Source organism: Micropterus salmoides, unplaced genomic scaffold, assembly GCF_014851395.1.
Source record: "Micropterus salmoides isolate LMB-PRFRI ecotype aquatic unplaced genomic scaffold, ASM1485139v1 Ms_hic_scaffold_18, whole genome shotgun sequence".
NCBI classification, from domain to species: Eukaryota; Metazoa; Chordata; class Actinopteri; order Centrarchiformes; family Centrarchidae; genus Micropterus; species Micropterus salmoides.
The window spans coordinates 9,936,543-9,957,466 of record NW_024040928.1 but is presented as its reverse complement, the minus strand read 5'-3'; the positions used below and the strand labels follow the sequence as shown (position 1 = coordinate 9,957,466).

At 40.0% G+C, this 20,924-nt stretch overlaps 1 protein-coding gene across 5 annotated transcripts in view; it reads left to right on the top strand.

The window, feature by feature from the left end:
• Positions 1-20,924, top strand: part of pak5 (p21 protein (Cdc42/Rac)-activated kinase 5) — a 71,761-nt gene that overhangs the window by 12,093 nt on the left and 38,744 nt on the right. For 3 of the 5 annotated variants that reach the window (XM_038726121.1, XM_038726124.1, XM_038726123.1), the window contains one exon: positions 20,530-20,753. In XM_038726121.1, the coding sequence (XP_038582049.1) occupies positions 20,530-20,753 (224 nt within the window). Of the gene's footprint in view, positions 1-10,918; positions 11,232-20,529; positions 20,754-20,924 lie in introns of those variants that run through there. The other 2 variants (XM_038726120.1, XM_038726122.1) reach the window with 2 other exon arrangements.

The window sequence follows — 20,924 nt, the reverse complement described above, 5'->3', positions numbered from 1 at the left end:
CTGTCTCTGTAAGGATCAATCATCTTGCAATCAATGGAGAAAGTCCAGGGTTTGTTCCACAGTGATAATTATATTGCATCAGTTCAATTTATTAGATAATTGACTGAGAGCCTTTTGATTGTTTTACTTGCTCAAAATGGGACACAATAGATCAGTCTGAAGTCATTGTATCTTTCATGTCTTGTCTGTATTTGTTTGGTATCCGGTACATGCAGGTCAGTTCAGGGTGATGTTGATCATTGACTTCTGTGTTGATAATCTCATTTAGGTTTACTTTTTAAAGTGTATTTTTAATACAAACACATTACAGTTTTTCTATTCTATAAATCAGATTTATATAACACAATAAACTGTCAACCTGTACCAATTCATTTAAAGTGCCTCCACAAACTGAAACAGAAAATTCAACAAACAAAGGGCTGAATCTCTTTTAGAGTAAAGCAAGACTGCTGAAATGAAAGGGAATATTTCAAAGACAAAAGTAAATTGGACATCAGCATTATCTTCCCAAGATGAAAGAGGACTGAGGAGTGATGCAGATGTGTATTATTGAGTGTTGCTGAATCGGGTGTTTTTTTGGAACTGGTTGTTTGCTGCTTAGTTAGTCTGCTTATTGACTGTATTATTGTTTTGGGCCGGTGCCTAACTTGAATTACTGCTTGTTAGATCAATAGAGCCCCTGCAGTACTTGTTTGCTGCTCCAAATCCACTGAAATATATTATACAGTATGTTTGATACACAGTATCTGTGTAATGTAGATATTATAGTCTCTGTGGACATAGTTTTACATTTACAGACCTCCATTCCAGGAATTCCATGAATTCCATGAATCTTTACATTGTATTTGCACTGTGCCAGCACTGAAGAAATGTCTTGCAGAACCCAATATCAGTTCTGTTCTATTCTGATATAGTTATGTCGGACAACAGATAGAGCCTGTGGGGAACATTGTTTTTAACAAACTGAAACCAATGAGTATTGACTTTCTGTTCATAGCATGGCACTGGACCTTGTTTTCATAGAGTTCCAGGAGATAGTTTATCCTCTTGTGAAAGTCAGTGTAGATGTAGGTCAACATTTTTAGGGTGCTGAGCAATATTCGCTGCCCTACATCAGCTATTGTGGCATAAAATGTGTGAGAGAGCATGTGGATAACTGGTCTGACTAAACTGTCAATTACCCTTTAATCAGGTCAAGTGTAAACCTTACAAAATCATATGGACCTATAGCTACTCTCTTCGTTGGCCGAATCTTTGACTCATGTCGAAGAAAACCATCTTGTCATTTGACATCTTCCTCGCTGTAATCCTGACTAGCTCTCACTCTAGATCCATTCACCTCCTGCAGCACTAATCTTACCTGCTAATGATAGGCAGTTTATAACAGTTTTTCCTCTGTGCTTAGTCATGTCATTCGCTGGGGGGCAGTTAATAGTGGTGCATTTTGACTAACGATACTGTCTGGATAATCAGTAGCAAACATTAAAATGTTTTGGTTTTTTTTTTCAAAAAAGTACTTTAATATCGTAAATACTAACCTATAAAATGAACCAAGCAGAAAAAAACTGACAGTCTGCTTACTATGATACAGTTAGGCTATGTGCTTGAATGAACATAGGTAGTCCAGTCAACGTGTGTCCCGTCTCCTATACATTACTAAGCTCTCAATAGGATAGAAGCAACTCTATTCAGGTCTGTCAAGACAGTGGTAATGTAGGTCAACAGGTATAAGCTTCCATCTACTGTTTGCAGCTAAAGGCAAGTGGGGTGGAAGAAGAAGCAATGGGATGTAAGCATCATACAGAGAGAATTGAATAATGGAGGGGGAAGAGGGAAAGAAAGGCAAATGACTGGTTCACAGACGGTAGTGGTGATCTGATCAATGTTTTATAAGTATCACTACTTTGTTTGTAGGTTAGACTTATCTTTCCTCTCCCATGTGTGGGCTAATGGTGGAGCTGTGAGTCACTCTGGGCTGTGTTGTTGAGATAACCCCTTGTATTGTGTGTGTGTGTGTGTATGTGTGTGTGTGTGTGTGTGTGTGTATGTGTGTTTTCCAATACAGTTAACCAGCAATACAATCAACCAACATTACTTTTAATTTAGAAAGCATGAAACCATTTCATTTATGAAATTTGAGACTGAACAGCAACCTTGCCAGATTTGTTTACGTTGCCATGGTTGCAGTTCTGCTGTTATGTAGAGCAGATACAGATGTGTTTACAGATGGCTTTCTGCTGAAGTATTTTTTTATTGTTTAGCATAAGGTTGCAAATTACTTAAGCTGTTCTAAATAATTTTATTGTACAATTTCACATCAAACGGTTGATATATTTGGTAATTAGCAGTAACACGTCAGATACTGCACATGGAGCTCTTCATTGTTGCAAAATCAAGATCTACATATCCTGATTCGCCCGCTTGCTTGCTGAACATTATCTCCTCATTATTCCCCTGTTTCCTCATGTTCTTTATCTTTTCTTTTCTGCCCAAACTGCATGGTTACATGACCTTTTGGTCTTTAAAACGAGGTCACACTGGTGCTTCTCCACTGCATTTGTGTAGCTTTTTGAGGATTAATAGTCATACTAGAAATGGCTCAAAGCAGTGGTGTAAACTGGTAGTCCTCTGCAGTTATGATGAAAATCCCAGGCTGTATTATCTATGTATTCTTGGTGTCCTTGGCTGAAATGGGTAATTTACGGCTACATCAGTTCATATTTCAGCAGCCCCAGCTGAACTTGTTATCCAAGATAGCACTGTCAAACACATCTGTTAGTCCTCGTAGTCTTTTCTCTCTTAACGTTAAAAGTGAAAAAAAGTTATCAAGACTTATTAGCTCTACACTGCAATACAAGAATGTTTTTAGTTTTTTTAAAATGTCCATGTGTTCTACGTGGATCATGGTGAAAGGATTCTGACTTTCAGCCCTCAGTCTTTTAGTAGGGTATCGTGGATCTACTCAGTGTCTAAGCCTGTAGCTAACGTTAGCATAATTGGCTACAGCTGATAAAACTGCTGTCATTTCAGCTGACACAATCACAGGTTGTCACTGGCTAGAAATGAGAAGAACGCTGCATTCATCTACCACTGTGTGAAATCAGGTGGTCATTGTTTCAAAAATAAAGAGTTTCTAGTGGTAAAGTTATCTCTAAACTGCACATGTGCAGCTTGTTTTTACAAAATTTTATATTAATTGTTTTGTATGTTTGAGTCTTCTGTGCAGCACTTTGGTAACTTTGTGTTTGTAAAATGTGCTATAGAAATAAAGTGGATTGGATTGGATTGACAGGCGTAGCAACATTAACTAAGGGAGGAGGGGCGTAGTGAACGGTTAACTTTAAACATTTTGTTCGTATAAATAAGAATCTAATTCTTTTGACCTCATTATTGTTTTTCGCCAAGCGAGTTGGGCACTACAACTGTAAAACACACTTATACGTACTTCCTTTTCTGCACACACACTAAACATAAAGGAAACATGCTTAAACACGGTTTAGGCTATGCAGCTCTGCTCAGCCAAAGGCTGCCATGCCATGCATAGACTGACTTCATAAACCCTCAACCTACATCTTTTACACATCAGCTTTAACCATTTTCCCATAACACCGGGAGGGATTGCTTCCTGCCGAGCTATCAATAATAAACGATTAAGTTGAGGGTTTAACATGCTTGTGGAGATAATGGGGTGGAAAGGAATTGGCTTTCAAAGAAGAGAGTGCTTTTAGTCCAGCAGGAAGTAGAGAGTTTTTAGTGGTCAGGACCTGTAGGCTGTGGGTCCATTTGTCTCATTATCATTTGTGTGAACAGATCAACAAATCTGTAAATATAAAACACACTTCCACAAATACAAAAAAAAGATTTGTAATTTGCAATATTTATCAAAAACTGTTCTGCAAATACACAAACAAATTCCACAAATTAATAATAATGTATACATTCAATTAATTTACAAATAAATAAAAAGCCTTCAAACATTTACAACCTTCGAACAGGAATTTGTGAATCCAGTTTGTTTTTCTAGATCTCAATTTTACTTTTGTGTAAGCCCTGGTGCACTGAAACTTATACCATATGGCAGATCCTTCTTTTCACGTACTTGATGGTATTGATAGCAGGACTGAGAAATGATTATTCCTTCATTCTCTATCAGTGTAAACATTCTCTTGGTCAGAATGGAAACATGGCTTTATCTATCTTGGTTAAGGCATACTGTGTGGTTATTGTATATGCTGTGTGAACAACTAACGACCATAAGAAACAGCAACTCTCACAACAGGTGTGAAGATGGGATATACTTCACTTTGGAGGTTATTCTTTCTGTTGTATGATTGTGTTATTATTCCACATCCCAAACCCTGCAAATTCTTTCTGAAGGAATGTGTTGCGCACTATTCAAAATCTGGGCTAGGACCAGGAGGTGGGCTGCAGGGAAACAACGCATCACTGTGGAATTAAAAAACATAATCTTTCATACTCTTTAACTGTGTTATGTTTTAATGAAGAGTAGAAAACATTGTTGGCAATAGGTAAATTTAAATTTGTTTTGAAGTATTGACAACCTCAGAACAAGGCAATGCTTCCTAAGTCAGCCAATTGTGTAAAAATCATACTGGACTGAACCTTCGTGGGTATCTGTGAGTAAGGAGTCAAACAATGTCCAGACTTGTCTATCTTTCCACAGATTAATTAAAAAACTAGAAATATTTGATTTTATTTCCACAGCACAATAATATCAAAATCAAATCAAAATGCAAGGTGTCCCTGAAGTTGCGGGATAGTGAAAGATGTGTTGAAAGGGACAGGAGCATGCTAGTGTTCTAAAAACAACAGTGGGGCTCAACGTTAAACTTTTTTGCAACTGGCCCCACCGGGCCACTGGGTTTGAAACTTACTGTTTAATCGTTTATTAAATAGGCCTACATCCTGGATATAAAAAAACTAAACAAACATGTAGGCTAATCACAGTTAAAATTGTAAGAAATAAAATGATTAACAAAACAATTTACTTTTAAAACAAAACATACTAACAGACTCAAACATGACATGCTCTCCTGCTGACAGCCATCTATGAAAAATGTACACAGAGCAGCGGACAGGAGTCGCCTCTATCCTGATGAACAGGTTGCCATGGTAGCAACCGGTCAATCACAAGGTAGTCCTGTCCAAAAGCAAACGCTGCATTATCGTCTATTTTCCCCTAAATAGGACCATAATATACTATAAACTCATTTAAAAGTGTTTACTGAGGTAATAAATCAGCTGAGAAGTAGCAACATTTTACCATTATTTCTAATGGAACTCGCCCCCTGCTGGCCATTAGAGAGAATGCAGCTTTAAGTTCCGTCTGCATGGTTTCACTTTCAGACCCAGAGGTTGCCGCATGATTGAGATTAGAGAAATAACATTTGACAACCTCTCGTCACGTAACTACAACTCTGGATTGGACATCGGCGTGCGCCAAGAGCTGCAAACAACTGCAGGATGTTGAGTTTCATTATTTATTTATTTTTTAAATACTAATGTTTTTGCACTGGCACAAGTTGCTAGTTCAACTGTCCCGACGTTACATTTTACTGGCCCCGGGCCATCGGGCCACCGTTATTGTCGAGCCCTGAACAGGAAGTTAGATATTGTAGTTTGGCCCAGTGATTTGGTCCTCTTATCAACATGGTCAGCAGTTAGAGCTGCAGCAGTGGATGTGGCACACAACTCATGGAATCAAGTAAGGTGCTTTAAAAGGTGCTTCAGAAATCATACTTATTCTTGGAGTCATAACTGTCATCTGAACACACAGACATGGTATACATATTTTTAAAATTAGTGTGACTTGGACTTTCCCATGACATAATTATCACTATCGCAAATAAATATTGATGAATCTGCTTAGAAATCAAAGAAAAACAACGCTCCTTATAATTACAGAACTTGCCTGAGAATCAGCAAGTTTTTAAGTTTTCTTCAGTAGGCTATCAAAGTAATTGAGTCTGCTAGTAGCTAATTCGGCATGCTATTAATGGTGCCAATTTGCCAAAATTGCCAAAAACAGATATTGGCTTAGAAAAACAAATACAGACCATGGTTGTTTAAATTTTGTCTGACGGGGGGCTCACAGTGTCAGACTTCGAGAACCCCTTCTCTAAACTGGTCTGTGCTTTCCACTGTTTTCAGTTTGAGTGCATTCAACTGTACAGTTACACTTCCAGTAAAACATTTAAAGGAAATTAATGATTTGGAGGATGACTGACATTGAAGCAGGGATTCAAAACCTGATGTTTATATATTTGTTCAGGGTGTAATGGAATGGTTAGGAGCTTTGGATATCTGGGTGCTGCTCCTTCGTGTTGAAAGGAGATAAGGAGGCCTGTGATGGTATGTCAGGCACTACTGGAAGCAGACCCAGAACATGCAGGAGGGATAACCATATAGTCTGGCAACGCCTCAGGAGGAGCTGGAGGAAGTGGCTGGGGAAAAGGATGTCTGGGCTAATCTAGTGATGTAATCTAACTAAAGTGTCTAACAGAAAACTAAAACCAGAATAAATGGGGGGAAAATGGATGGACAACATTGATTGGACGTTGCCCATTTAACAAAATGCTTGTCTCTCAGATGGCATGGAAAAGCACCAGCCACTACTCTGTGCCTTGCATGGTTCTTCATATGGCAGAAATACTAAAACACTGTGACTCTTCTGGTGCGATTTCATCTTAGATCCACATAAAACTCACTGAATAGAAGAGATACTATCAGAATTAGTTTTAGTGTGCTTTAATGTGCTTTTAAAGCCGGGACACAAAGCAGCACACACACACATGGTCACACATGTGCACACATGTCTTTCTCAGACAGCGACACATACCCTTCTGTCCTCAGGTCTGCAGAGATCTCATTTAGATAACTCTCCTGACATCTCAGTACCTCCCAGAGTCACCCTTCCCTGCTATATTCATCCATTATTTTACCACATGAGGAGATAGCTGCAACTTTAGCTGATCCTTTCACTCCATAGTGAAAGATCAGTGAGAAACTTGGAAGTCTGTGTCTGAACTGGATATCTTTTTCACAAATTCTCTGACTGTCTTTAGCAGTAATTTTGATGTTGCTAAACATTACACCGCCAAAGAATAACAGCCTGTACTTTGCGCTAAAATACTTTGCAGGAATAATCATTTATCTCACTAACAAGCATCCATCTTGTGACAGTTGTGATGTAGCCACCCATTAGCCATGTGCAGGGTGCTGCGCTGATGCATTTAAAGAGTAGGGTACTTAGCATAGCCAAATCAGCCTCAACTGCCATAATTCTAGTTGTCTCTTTCTCTATTTAGTCTGCAGCTGTCCCTGCAGCTCCCCACCTCCAGAGCACTTACATTACCCCTCTGCATGTGTGTTTGTGTTTGGCAGAAACAGAGAGAGAGAGACTGGCTGCCTGGATAAGACCCTTGAAAGTGGCATGTGTATTTATATCCAGTAGTACTTGTGGAGGAGTGTGTCTGTCGCTCACATCTTTTAACCATCAAACAGTCAAACCATCAAGTAGCTTTGTGGGCAAGAGGGCTGATATCAAAACTTCCATAAGATACAGTAGGTCAGCCACAGGGAGCCTCCAAATATGCATCAAGATTTGACACTATTTTAGAGCTGTAATGATTAGTCGATCGTCATGAAATGATGTGCAATTATTCTGAAAAATCATGAGAAATAATCAAGTGAGTCATCATCAAGTCATTTATCAAGCAATAATGCATTCAGTGGTTCAAGGTTCTCAATGTGAGAATGTACTGCTTTTCTCAGTCTTAAATGACTGAAAATGTAATATTTTTGGACTTTTGGTCAGACAAAATTAAGCAGTTGAAGATGTCAGCCTGGGCTCTAGGATTTGGGGCATTTTTCATTGTTTTCTGATGTTTTATAGACCAAGAGATTAATCGATAATGAAGATAATTGTTAGTTTCAGGGAAGCTTTGAATTGTACCATTTTAGGGGCGAGGCCACTTGGCTTGAGGGCACAAAGGCCAAATGCCAGGACAGCAAGTACAAGTATGATTTTAAATTAAAATTTTTTTTATTTATCTTAAGGGTTAATGATAATTCTTGTTTCGGCTGCTCAAGCAGCCCACAGAACATCCCGGTGCTCCTGATTGCCAGTCTGACTGATGTTTTCTTGTGTAACCTTCATTTGCTAATTTATCGACTCATCAGGATTAGTTTTATATGCTATATTTGTGTCAAACTATTATCATAAATAGATCGGTTTTCCAGCGGTTCGTACCAGGCTCTAAATACCACCACTGGTACGCATTTGTGTTAATGATATCGTTGATCACTGTTGACATGTAACCCAATGTATGGTTAGTATTATCATCAATGCCTATTACTTCATGATTGGAAACTGATGCAAACCCTGCATCCCTAAAATTGATGTTCTCATTAGAATAGTCTGAAATAGCAAATGCATTTTGTATGAAATGTTACATTTCTTATCAGTAAAGAGAAACCATAAATTGATATGTATTTCATTTGTTTTCCCTATAATACCTACTCCTTGCAACTAGCTGCCATGTTTTGCAGAGTACAGACAGTGGGAAATGGGATCGAACGCAGAATGCAGACACTAGATGGAGCAGATACAGTTTGTAGTGTTTATTAAGAAACAACAGAAAGTTGAACAGGCTTACATGGTGTGACGGCAGGCAAGAGTCCAAAAAACGAGTAAGTAGTTCAAAACAAGCAGGTGCAGGCAAATATCCAAAGTCTGGAAACCAAAAATAAATCCAAACATCAACAAAAACTCCAAGTACAGGAGAAAGAACAGGAGCACTCGACAGCATACGAAGATGAACCCCAACAGCTAACAGGTGGAAAAGGTAGAAACAATCAGGAATGAGTAACACGAGAGGAGGAAGGGAAGTCACCAGAAATGAGTGAAGAGGAGAATAAGGAAGTAAAACAGGAAGGACAGAATGAATGAATAAATGACAAGACAAAAACACAGTCAAATTCAGAGAATGAGAAAACACAGAGACAGGAAGTGATTTAAGCACAAACACAAGAGAAAGGGTTTAACAAAATAAAACAGAAAACAACACAAACCCCAGTAGACATACAGTAGAGTGACTAATATTTTTTATTTATATATATATTTTTAATTTGGTTTTATTTTTAGGCAACTCAAAGCACTTGGTTAAGGTTAGGGAAAAATCATGGTCTTGGTTAAAGGGTAAGTTTCTTTTTAACCAGGGCCCTATTTTCACATATTTTGGTGTTGAAATGTCTAGTAGGTACAAAACGTTTTGGAATCCGTGCAGTAAATGGCTTCAGCCGGCACCGGCTGCAACATATTCCTTTGGGGCAATTGTGTGTTTGTAGAGGTGTCTGACAACATCATGGAAAGCATCCCTACGAGTGACTCCCGGTGACACCCTTTGTTTTTTAACAAGAAACAGAAGTGTCATTCACTGACCGTTTTTGCTCTGAATTCTTGTGAGAAGAAAGTTGTTACAGGAAACGCCAGTGCTCAACAGCTTGTTGTACCTACTAGTCATTTCGACACCAAAATATGTAAAAATAGGATCCAAGTTTAAAAATACAGAAATTATCCTTTAAATATTGAAAAAAAGAGACAGGGTGCACCACTTTTTCAACATTTAAACATATTTTCAAACATATTTGATTCCCAACTTTAACCACTTCGGCTGGTACATGGCGATACGTGGAAAAAGTCAAGCTCAGCTAATTTGAAAAAATAGCTTTTGATTTGATAATATATACTGTATCCACATATTTGTAACTCACAGGAAGTTCTGTGGCCTTCAAGTTCATCATTATATCCTATGTGTGTTTTAGTTTGCCACTAAATGTTTGGTACGATATGAGCTGATAAATTAGACCATGTAAGAGCTTCATAAACTATGAACCTGTTTCTGCACAAAAAGCAAACTCTTCCCTGCAGTCAGGTTTTATTCAGAAAAGCAGAAAAACGTACAGCTATGTCAGCTCTTTGCTGTTATTTGTGCCCTAACAGGTCTAACTACCTTTTTCGACTATTTAATCACAATACTCAAACTGATTGGCTAGAAAGAAGGTAAGATGTTCTACTTCTTGTCAAAACATAGGTGACATCATTAGAAGACTGTCTGAGAAAGTGTCTCTCAAAATAAACATGTTTTATTAATTTGCTTTATTGTAACTTGGCCTGCAGCCTTGCAGAGGTGCACCGTGTAATTTCCCATGCACTTACCTACGCACGCTCTTTCTCTCTCTCCTTCTCTCTCTCTCTCTCTGTGAAGCAAATACGCCCAATGAAATCCTCACAGCCTAGCACTGCTTATGTGAGTGTGTGTTTGCCCTTAGCTCAGGGCCCGTCCCTGGCTGCCACCACTGAATGTCCCCTTAGCATCGGCAAATGTCCAGACTCTGCCACAGCTGCTGACTGGACCAGCTGTTGTTTCTCTTTCTTCCATCTTATCTCCTCCGTCACACTATCTGTCTTCCTCTCTGTGAAAGAGGCAGTGATAGGGCGCCTGGTGGTGCAACACTTGACACCAAAGTTGATATCCACACATGCTGGCATCAGTGGGAGACGTTTTTTTGTCTGTGTGTATGTGTGTGTGTTTGACATGACAGCCAGGGCACAAACACCATCCTTGTGGATTGTGGGAATAGCAAGGACACTTACACTGAATGTTGTTTTTGTGGTACTGGTAGCCGTCAAGTGGGAGGAGGACATTGAAGGTCAGAGGGTGCTCAGTTTGGGATGCGACTGGTCAAACCCAGTTGGACAAACAATGAAAGTGAAATGGGATGGGTCCGGGCTTAAGCTGCCTGGCCGTGCTTTGGCCCAGGCTGCTGGCGTAGGCACTTTTTCGTGCCCTCTGCCTTTCACGTCGGGAGTTATCAGAGTGTGCAGGCAGGGAGAGTCATAGCAGCAGCAAGCTAGCAGTAGTAGTAGCAGCTCCCTGGGGCTGCAGAGGGTCCTGGATCTGACCTGATTTGTCAATTCAATAACTTCACTGAAGTGTCGCTCCTCCAGGGAATTATTGGCTAATCATGGTTTGGGCAGGGCACTCGCTGTTTCATGTTTTGTTGAAAGAAAATTGGGGTGCATAATGGATTTATCAGGTGTGCAATTTAACATCAAAGCGCAACATCTGAGGAGACTCTGATTGTCCGGAGCTGTTTCACCATGGCTTATCCAGAACGAAAGAAAGAAACCATCAGTTTTTTGCCAGGTAAGAGCAGCGATTTAGTGAGTTTACATATGGGTTGAAATTGAAAAATGTAGTACTAGGATGAGATATATTCATCACCAGAGCTACAATTTAACATGCTGCAGCTACCTGATCAGCCCAAGTATTTAAACATGATTTGAACGAGGGATGTTATAAACTTCTCAGCGTGTTGTAAACACTGCTCAAATGATAAAAAGCGAAGTTGTTCACTGCTTTCAAATACATCTATGGGGAAGGTGAAACGCATGTCTGTGTAAAGTGTTTTTTACACAGACATGCGTATGTCAATTAAATCATCTGATGAACCAGGTCTGGAGAGAGTGAATGCAAATGGTACAGAATTGAACATCATACAACAAAGCAGGGCAGAACAATAGAGTGGAGGACAACAGAACCAAGACATTATTGATGAGGACGCATGAGAACACATTTTGTCTGTCACTCAAACTAAGACCAGCTGCATTTAAGAACACTAGGAAAAGGACAATACCTTAAAGAAAAACGTGGCCTTCAGTTTTGAAGCATTTAACCTTTTAATTAAATTAGGAACTCCTCCTCTTGCCTGCAGTGGCAAATAAAGCAGAGAATTGCCCCTCTCATTGCCCCTCCCTCCACTTGTTTATCAGAAGGAACTTGTGTCCTTTTCATGTTGCATTTTAAATTATGTATGAAAAGTATTTGCATATTTGTGCATGAGTGAGTGCTCTGCATCTTAATGCCACTTTATGCTTGTAAATTACAATCTAAGGGATATAAACTTGAAAATGTGGTGTTTGGAAAACACATCAATACATCATGCTGCCGCAGAGCTTAAGAACCAAAAATAGACACAGTATATATGCAAACACCAACACATGCACAGAGTGCCTGTTTTGCTTTTGGCGTGAGGCAGGTTCCAGTGAAAGTGTGTGTGTGTTGAGGTGTTGTTGTACAAAAGGGGAAATGCCTGTGGAGGCTCAGATGGTGACAGATGGTTTGGAGACAAATCAGCCTGGGAGTCAGGATCTGTGCCCTGGGACTAGTAGCCCCTTTAAGTACATATGTGTGTATGCTCTTATAAATCTATGTGTGGCTGAGCAGCTTGCTGTTTTATGTGCAGAGTATGTTAAACCCATGGCTTGTGGATGTTTACATGTCGTTATGTAATAGTCATCTTGTAACAGCACACTAAATGTGACAATAACATCAACATATATTGCTGTCACACATTTAAAGGGCATGCATTCATGTGGCAGAACAATATCCATTTTTTATTATTGAAGCGTCACTCAGCTCACAGTCACAGTCTTACACAGCTAGATTAATGGAGTTCATAATGTCTGCATATACTACTAGGTGCAATTTCTCATCAGAGTGACCTGACATTGTTACTCTTTGGCAGAATAACCTTGCAGGCATTATTCTGAAACTTCACAGAGTGCTTTACAATCTGCCCATAAATTACAGCTTAAGAGGTGCTTATGTGGCAGCCAGGAGAAGTTGTGCAGTAACTAGTTCCTCTGGCCTCTGCATCGAGGCAATTCCCAGACGCCTCTACAAAACCTGTTTCGTCTGTTGTGAGAGAGCAGCTGCTAAAAGCTCTGCAGGAGTAAGTTTGGACTGTGTGAATGTTGTCTTACATGCATTCAGTGGTGTGTATGTGTGAGGGTGCATGTGTTGTTGTGTCTCTTAGCAGTTGAGCTTGGCCTAGACGACTTAAGCCCTACTAGTCTTTAATAATCTCATTCCCAAGGCGCACCATCTAGGTCAGGGGTTTCTATCTTCACTATAGCTGCTTACAGACCACAGAGAGGGTGAAAGATGGTGTCCCAAAAACATTTTTGTCTGTCTAGAATGAAAGATTGATATAAAAATATCTCTTTTGTTGAGTGCAACCCAATTTACTGTTCAGTAAACCCTGCCTTCCTTAGTTACTTTTGCCATGGGACGGCAGTAGCTCAGTCCGTAAGGCTGGAAACTGGAGGGTCGTGGTACGAGTCCAGCTCGGGCCAAAGAAACAGAGTGTGGGCTGGTAGTTGGAGAGGTGCAAGTTCACCTCCTGGGCACTGCCAAAGGAAGCCCCCAACCGCTCGCGGCGCCGCACCAAGTGACAGCCCCCTCGCTCTGACATTTCTCCATGTGTTGTCCCTATAGGTCCTGTTTGTGCATGTGTGTGCATTTCAGACCTGTGTGTAAAATACTAAGAATTAACAACAGAGTGAAAACATTGAGTTTTTTATTAATAAAGTATATCTTCTTCTTCTTCTTCAAGCTTTCCATTCCAGCACTACACAAAGCTGCTTGCAGTGATAATGGTGGCAGATTTACCACAAAAAAATATGCAGCAATTTTTCAATTTCACTCAACCTGTAACCCCACAACATAATGTAGTTAGCTAATGACGCGCTGCTTGCATTTGGAAATAACACAAGATTGCTACTGTAATTAATTAGCTAGTTAGCTGGGCATGCTAATGCTAACTTTTGCTCTTGTGTTTTGGTTTTGTAAAGGCTAGCCTGGTTGGAGCTCAGCTACACATGCATACAGGTAGACAGTTTTAGACCAAGTCTGATTATCCTTTCCTCTACACTTCAGATCAGGCTCTTTGTTGGATGTGGCATTATGGGATGTGTTTTGTTTTTGTTTGTACATTGCTCTAAGGCAACAAGGGCTTCAGCTGCTGCATGTGTCAGCTGATGATTCAGTGCAAGACTGCGATCAAGCCCTATTTAATCACTATGTGTTTCACTGCAGTGACTGCAGAAGGCAACTTTGTAGTCGATATTTACAAAATATTTGAGCATTGCCTTCTGTCAGACCGTTCTTCTCCCAGGAGCAGTTTTTCAGCTTCATCCATGGCATTGTCTTTATTGACTTTATTTTGGGAATATTATTTCTTGTCAGAATAATGCCTGCATGTCAGTGTTTTATCTTGCAGAAACCATGTTGTGTACATGCTCTGAAAATAATAACAAGGTCAGAAACCTTTGGTCAATTTGTGGAGGTTTAAGTAGACATCAGCCAAAAATGGAAAGGGTGGCTGACGTGTCTGCATTGATTAAAAGAGTTGTAGCTCAGCACAAAATGGAAAAGATGAGGGCTCGCAATTGTTTGTTTTTACTGGTTATCTAAGGGAAACCTGTGGAGAGTATTTAAGTCATGCATTTTTTGTGAATCAGACCATGTGATGGATCAGGAGACAGACGGAGCAGTCGTATGTTTCTTTACCTCTCTTTTAGACGTTTCCACTAATTTGTGTTAGTTAAAGGACCAAACCAGTGGTTTTGAATGCTTAAGACAGGAGTGGGTAATAACTTGTTACAAATAACACAAATGAGTAAAAAGGTTTTTTGTTTTTTTTTAGGAACGGTAAGTTTTCACCTTCCCTTTTTAAGTATTTTTTTTGGGCTAGTAATCTACTTTAAACTTCGGTACCATTCATACCGTCATTACTGTATTACACAGGAGAGCTTTATCCAGTGCGCTTTTGCTAGATATTAATGAGCTGGGCAGAGTGAAAAATGTATAAAATCAGGCAGGTACCTTTTAAATTTAAGACTTGGTTGTTCTGTATGTAACCCAAATCCAGTAACTATACACTATGTCACTGGTGGCTGTGTTGGAAAGCAGCCTGCATCGCCCTTTCATAAATACTTAAACATTCCATTAATGGCATTTTTAAAGCATATAAGTCTATGACTTAGTCTACATTGCGGATGTAACACTCATTATTCCAGAGAGAGACTTGAGACTTGGCATAAAATGACTCGTGAAGATCTCTGGCCTGCATACACTAAACAATATTAAAACATGTAAAAACATGTAACTTGTACTTTTAGTAGTTTATTGACAAATCAAGTAAGTGAAATGTTCATTTTTACTTGAGTATTTTTTTATGGGAGTAATTGTACTTTAGTAAAGTATTTCAGTACTCTACCCACCACTGCAAATAACTACTATCCGCTTACACCATACATTAGAGCCAGTGACTTCCCAAAGCATGCAGCCATATTTTAGATTTTGTAATATTTTGAGAAATTGGGGCGGGGCGATGTTGCAGTGGTTGCCACTGTCGCCTCACAGCAAGAAGGTCGTGGATTCAAACCCCGGTTGCCCCGGCCTTTCTGTATGGAGTTTGCATGTTCTCCCTGTGTCCGCATGGGTTCTCTCTGGGTGCTACGGTTTCCTCCCACCATCCAAAGACATGCAGGCTAGGTTAATTGTCTCTGAAATTGTCCTTAGGTGTGGATGTGAGTGTGAGTGGTTGTCTGTCTATGTGTGGCCCTGCGATGGACTGGCGACCTGTCAGCTGGGATTGGCTCCAGCCCCCCCTGTACGCAGGCTAAGCGGTTGATGGATGGATGGATGGATATTTTGTGAAATTGTTTAAATTTTGTGTTTGTTGTTGTAATACTCATTTGCTAATCATACTAACGTTAGCTAGTTAACGTTAGAATAGTCAGCTGAAGTTGCGACAGCATTAGGGAACTATGCTAGACTACAAAAACAAACAAATACCTTATGCTATGCTACTTGGTGTTGACTGACTGGATGTATAAAGAGACACTGCATACAGTGTCGGGGCCCTGTTTATTCCTATGAACCTTGCTCAGTGGCACATGAAGCCAAAAATTTCGATTTCCATAGTAGAAAATTACCCGGATCTTCCGCATAGCTTCTTCATAGCTTCCACATCATGTGGCCCATAGAGCAAGTGTGGTAGAAACTTCTGCCACCTGAGCCGGCTAATTTGAGGTGGGATTAAATGATTTAATCATGCAGCTCTTCTAGACTTTCCAAAGGACCGAAAGGATCAAATTCTGGTAGTGAAACAAGTCATTTTGCTCCTGCTCACTCTGTTGCTTGGCTTCCCTTTCAGATGCCCACTCCTCTTACTGCTCCTCCCCCTGTCAGTGGAAATGGCCGGACACCTCTCCTTCCACCTGTTGCTGCATAATGTGGTATTAGGCTACATATTTTTGAGCTAGGCAGCCAGTCTATTGTTAGCTTCTGCTTACCGCATGGTCTGCTCTCTCCATTTCTCTCCCTCTCCTCATCCTCCTCACTGTGCCCACTGATCAACCTGTTTTATGGGCTGGTCAGAAAAAGGATAGTTTTGTCTGCCCAAAAGGCAAATCAGCCCACCGGTAAAGCGCCCTGTCTTCCACTGTGAAGTCATAATTATCGCAGATCATTCAATACAACTAAATGTCAAATCTGTCACAAGTTTTTACTGCATTCCCTGTTGCGTTTCGAAACATCATAGGTAATGAATGCAGTGCCATGTGTCAACTCAAACGTGAAGCTTTGTTGTCAGACCTTCACTTCAGCCAATGAAAGCACCACCAGGAATGATTCACAGATCACTCCCACAATAAAAAACAAAAAACTGTATTAACTCTTAACTCTAGAATTAAATAACTAATCAAAACCAGTGTGGATGTGTGTTTCATTATGACACATTAGCTATGTTGAGCAATTTTGAAGGCTCAGCAAGTTGTATTGATAGCGTACTAAAATAAACTGAAACCAATCTGCCCTGTAGGATAGGATAAACACATTTAGAAATTACAGCTTCACTTGCATGAATATGGAATTGGTTGTCAGTAGTAAGCACATAGAATTTACTGGGCCACTGATGTGTTGCTTTAAATATGCACTTTAGTGAATGGGGTCATACAATAGTTGCATAAAAACTTCTCTAAGCTACTGTATTTATCCCTTCAGGGCTATAATGTGATATGCTGCTGTGGTTCTTGTTGTCAAATTATATCTCAATATTTATATCATATGTTATGATAAATATAAAATGGTGTGTTTGAATTAAACCTTGCCTTTTTGCTGAAAAAAATGACATATTTCTACTCACAACTGATTCAATAGTCTTTACACTGTAAACCAAGGCTGACAGTGAATGCAGCATAAAAGGCAGAGTTGTGTAAACATGCCTGTGGGACGAAGTTTCTATCTATGACTTCACACCTTTTTGATCCAGTATTGAGCTTTCTAAAGGCAGCAGTGTGCTGCATAATAATCTGTTGTGCTATGATTGTGCTGCTCTGTGCATCACAAAACCCTTAAGCCTTCTCAGCTTCCCTCCTCTCTCCATGACTTTTTTTGTCTCTTTCTCTTTCCCTCGTTTCCTCTGTCTGTTCATTCCACCATCTCTCTTTAAACTCCCCACCATGCTCTGCTTCAGTTCTTATCTTTTATTGCCACCCATCCCCCTGCCTATCTTGCTCTCCCATCAATCTATCTCTCCATCTTTCCTGTTTGAGGCCACTAATTTGGTCTGTCTGTCTCTCCTGCTGCATGGCAGCAAAGGAAATTATTGAGACAGATTTCCATGATTAAATGTTTTGCCTTCTCTGTTTAAAGCTACATTTAGAAATAAACTCTTAAGTGACTTCTGTCATTGCATCTGCTCAGGAGGTACTGGCAAGTCAAAAGAGTTTTCACAACTAAAATGGATTTAGCACAGTGCTATGCAGACTTCACTAACACTTTTTTAGCAACTAATGTTTGTAATGTTTTATTCAACAATTGCCTGTTTGCTAAGTCTTCCACTAATTCGCACACACATGTAGACACAAACACATATTGAAGTGGTGTGCATGGGCCTCTAATCAACTCGGTATGTAAAGATTTTTGAGCATGGTGCCTTTATAAGTCTTTCCAAATTCAAAAATACAAGAGAAAAACAGTGTGTTTATCAGCCCTAACATGAACTGCAAATGTTAGCACATCGAGCTACAGTACTTACCTTACAGTAATTACCTAGTGTTACTTCCAAAGACAACATGCATATTAGCTAACTATATGATTTTGTAGGGTTAACGTTACAAGTTTGTTAAGCACTGGAACATCCACTCTGTGGTAGCCAAGATGCTAGCATTTCAGAATTTAACATTAACAGCTATTACCGGCTCTTTATTTGGTTTGGGGAGGTTTACTGCAACTCCAGCCAAACTTGCATACATGAAATCATAAATTTAACCACTGTGTTTAACGATTAGCTAGGCGGACTCAAATGCGGACACAAACACAGGGAGTGGATAAGAGATGCTTTATTGACCAGGGATTGAATGAGGTTGAGGGAAGGGAGCCAGGTGACGGAGAGGGGAATGAGTCCAGGACTTGAGGTGAGCATGGCACAGCTTGGAGGTGTGTAGGTTGAACGATGAATCAGGAGCCGGTAGAGAGAGCCGTACCACGCCCAACAAACACACACACACACACGCACACACACACACACAGCCAAGGGAAAACAGGAAACAGGGAAACAAATTAACCTCCTGAACATTAAACATCCTGTTGAGATGAAGGGACGTTTTTCAACCAACCAATTGTTAAAGTTAGCATTATCTTGCGCTAGCTAGCTAGCTACAGCTGATAAAATCTGCTATTACAGTAGCACACAGTTTTCATATCAGTCAACAAAATCCATGGCTATTGACCAAAAATTTTAAACTTTCTGTTTATTTCTATGTTTCTGTTTCAGAACAGAACAGCCAGTTGCACAGAGTTACACAGTGTTCGCTACAGTACAATGACAGCCAGTGCAAATGATGCATATTTTTTTCAACAGGGGTATCATATTTTCTTTACACTTTTTTTAACTTCAGACAAGACATTAAATCCTCAAGCTTGCTTGTGAAGGTTTCTTGCTTGTTTTGTGCACAATGTACAACACATATTTAAAATAATGCATGTTTGGTGGACAAGCACAGCAAACATTATCTGTGCGAAAGCCATAACAGAGGGGGAGAGAGAAAATAAGAAGGGCGGGCTAGGGGGGGTTACTTTGTTTTTGTCTGAGGACAATGCCTCCTAGAAGGGAACGACACAATAGAGTCCATTCACAGCCACACCAGCAGCATCCAACATCATGACATTTTGTTCCTATGACTGGACATCATGCATCCACCCAAACCACCAATACCACAGTGGGATTTCCAAACGCTTCCTCTCAGTGGTGGAGTAACGGCACAGGCAGGAACAGCTGCCATGCACGATGTGCATCTGATTGACTGTATATAAATCCCTATCAAACCTTACATAAAAAAAACACAATCCTAACTTGGCATAAATTTTCTTCTTTTTCTCTTTGCTTCAGTCAGTTGATTTTTTCCCTGTTGTTTATGTTACATAACCAAAGTGGATACTATTTTTTTCTAGTATGTTTGGACATTTTTGCTTGTTCTTTCCTTGTTTGTATCCTGCAGCATTGGAAGGCTGAGTTTAGCATGCTACAGAGCAGCGGAGTACATAACAGCACAGCACAATGTGAAACATCACCAAACATCCCATTTTAAACTGGTAGTTGCAGCCAATCAGGCTGACAGCTTACAGACATGGCAAGAAAATCAGTGATTGCTATACTTGCTTTATAATAACCAGGGTGATTATCAATTCAGTTATCTTTCTTATTATTGCCTGCTTTTACAGGTGATGTAGTTTGCTGTTGTACAAAAGTGTTCCTTACCATTACATACAGTGCACCCCAGTGTGCTATCTGGAGGGTTGAGTGTTGGATTGAAATGCTGGTGAGATGGTTGGTTAAATATTGAAAGATGCTGACTGGCATATTATTCAAGTGTTGCTCCACACCAATTGTCCACGTATTATTATTTAATTTTACATGAGATAAACAAGTTCTGTGGAGCTTTTTCAGTTTTTGCACGTTCACTTGAGTAGGAGGGAACAACCTTTTAACAACCTGATCAATGTATTGTCAAGAAAAAATGGTCGTGTGTTAAAGCAATGCAGTCTTTGTCCACTTTCTGATGAAAAGAAAAAACTTAGGCCACCAGTGGTATAATGACATTATGCCACTGGTAGACAGTAAAGCTTAATAAGTTAGGGGTATATTTAGGACACATCAACTTTCAACAACAACTGACTGACTGACAACTGAATGGCATTGAACATTACCTGCTAATTTATAGCATATAAAGCATACCTTATGTATTTTCAGAGGAAAAGTGCATATATGATAATGCTGTGACGCAAACTAGATTAATAATACTCATCTGCATCCACTCAACTTGATGTAGTGTCACACCTCCAATATATAGTTAGATACAATTGAATGCATTCAGTGTCATAGTGCTGAACAGGCTAGAGTGGAGCACAGATTAAGGAACATAGTTTGAAAAACAAAATTGCACTCAAAGGAAAGAACTTGCATTGACCTTCAACATAAGAGGATTCAGCCTGTAGTCCACATTACAGTGTGGACTGTGCAGTAATGGATTTCATCAATCAATCTATACAGCAGTTAAAATGTTAACTGCATCTATCTTCTGTGGTTTGCCAGGTTTGCCAGGGTTTTCCAGCATGTTTGGGAAGAAGAAGAAACGGCTGGAGATCTCAGCTCCATCTAACTTTGAGCACCGGGTCCACACGGGCTTCGACCCGCGGGAGCAGAAGTTCACCGGGCTGCCGCAGCAATGGCAGAGCCTCCTGGCAGACACTGCCAACCGCCCCAAGCCCATGGTGGACCCCTCCTACATCACCCCCATCCAGCTGGCACCAATGAAGGTAAAGTGTGAATGGACAGAGGGCATCAAACTGGGGACAAATCATTATCATTTTTTGTGTAGTCGCCCACCTTTCTTGCATCTTTGTGACTCTCTTGTTCTTTGTCCTTTTCTTTCTCCTCTGCTTTCATCCAAACTCCTGCTTTCTCTGTCTATATGAATTTACAGGTGC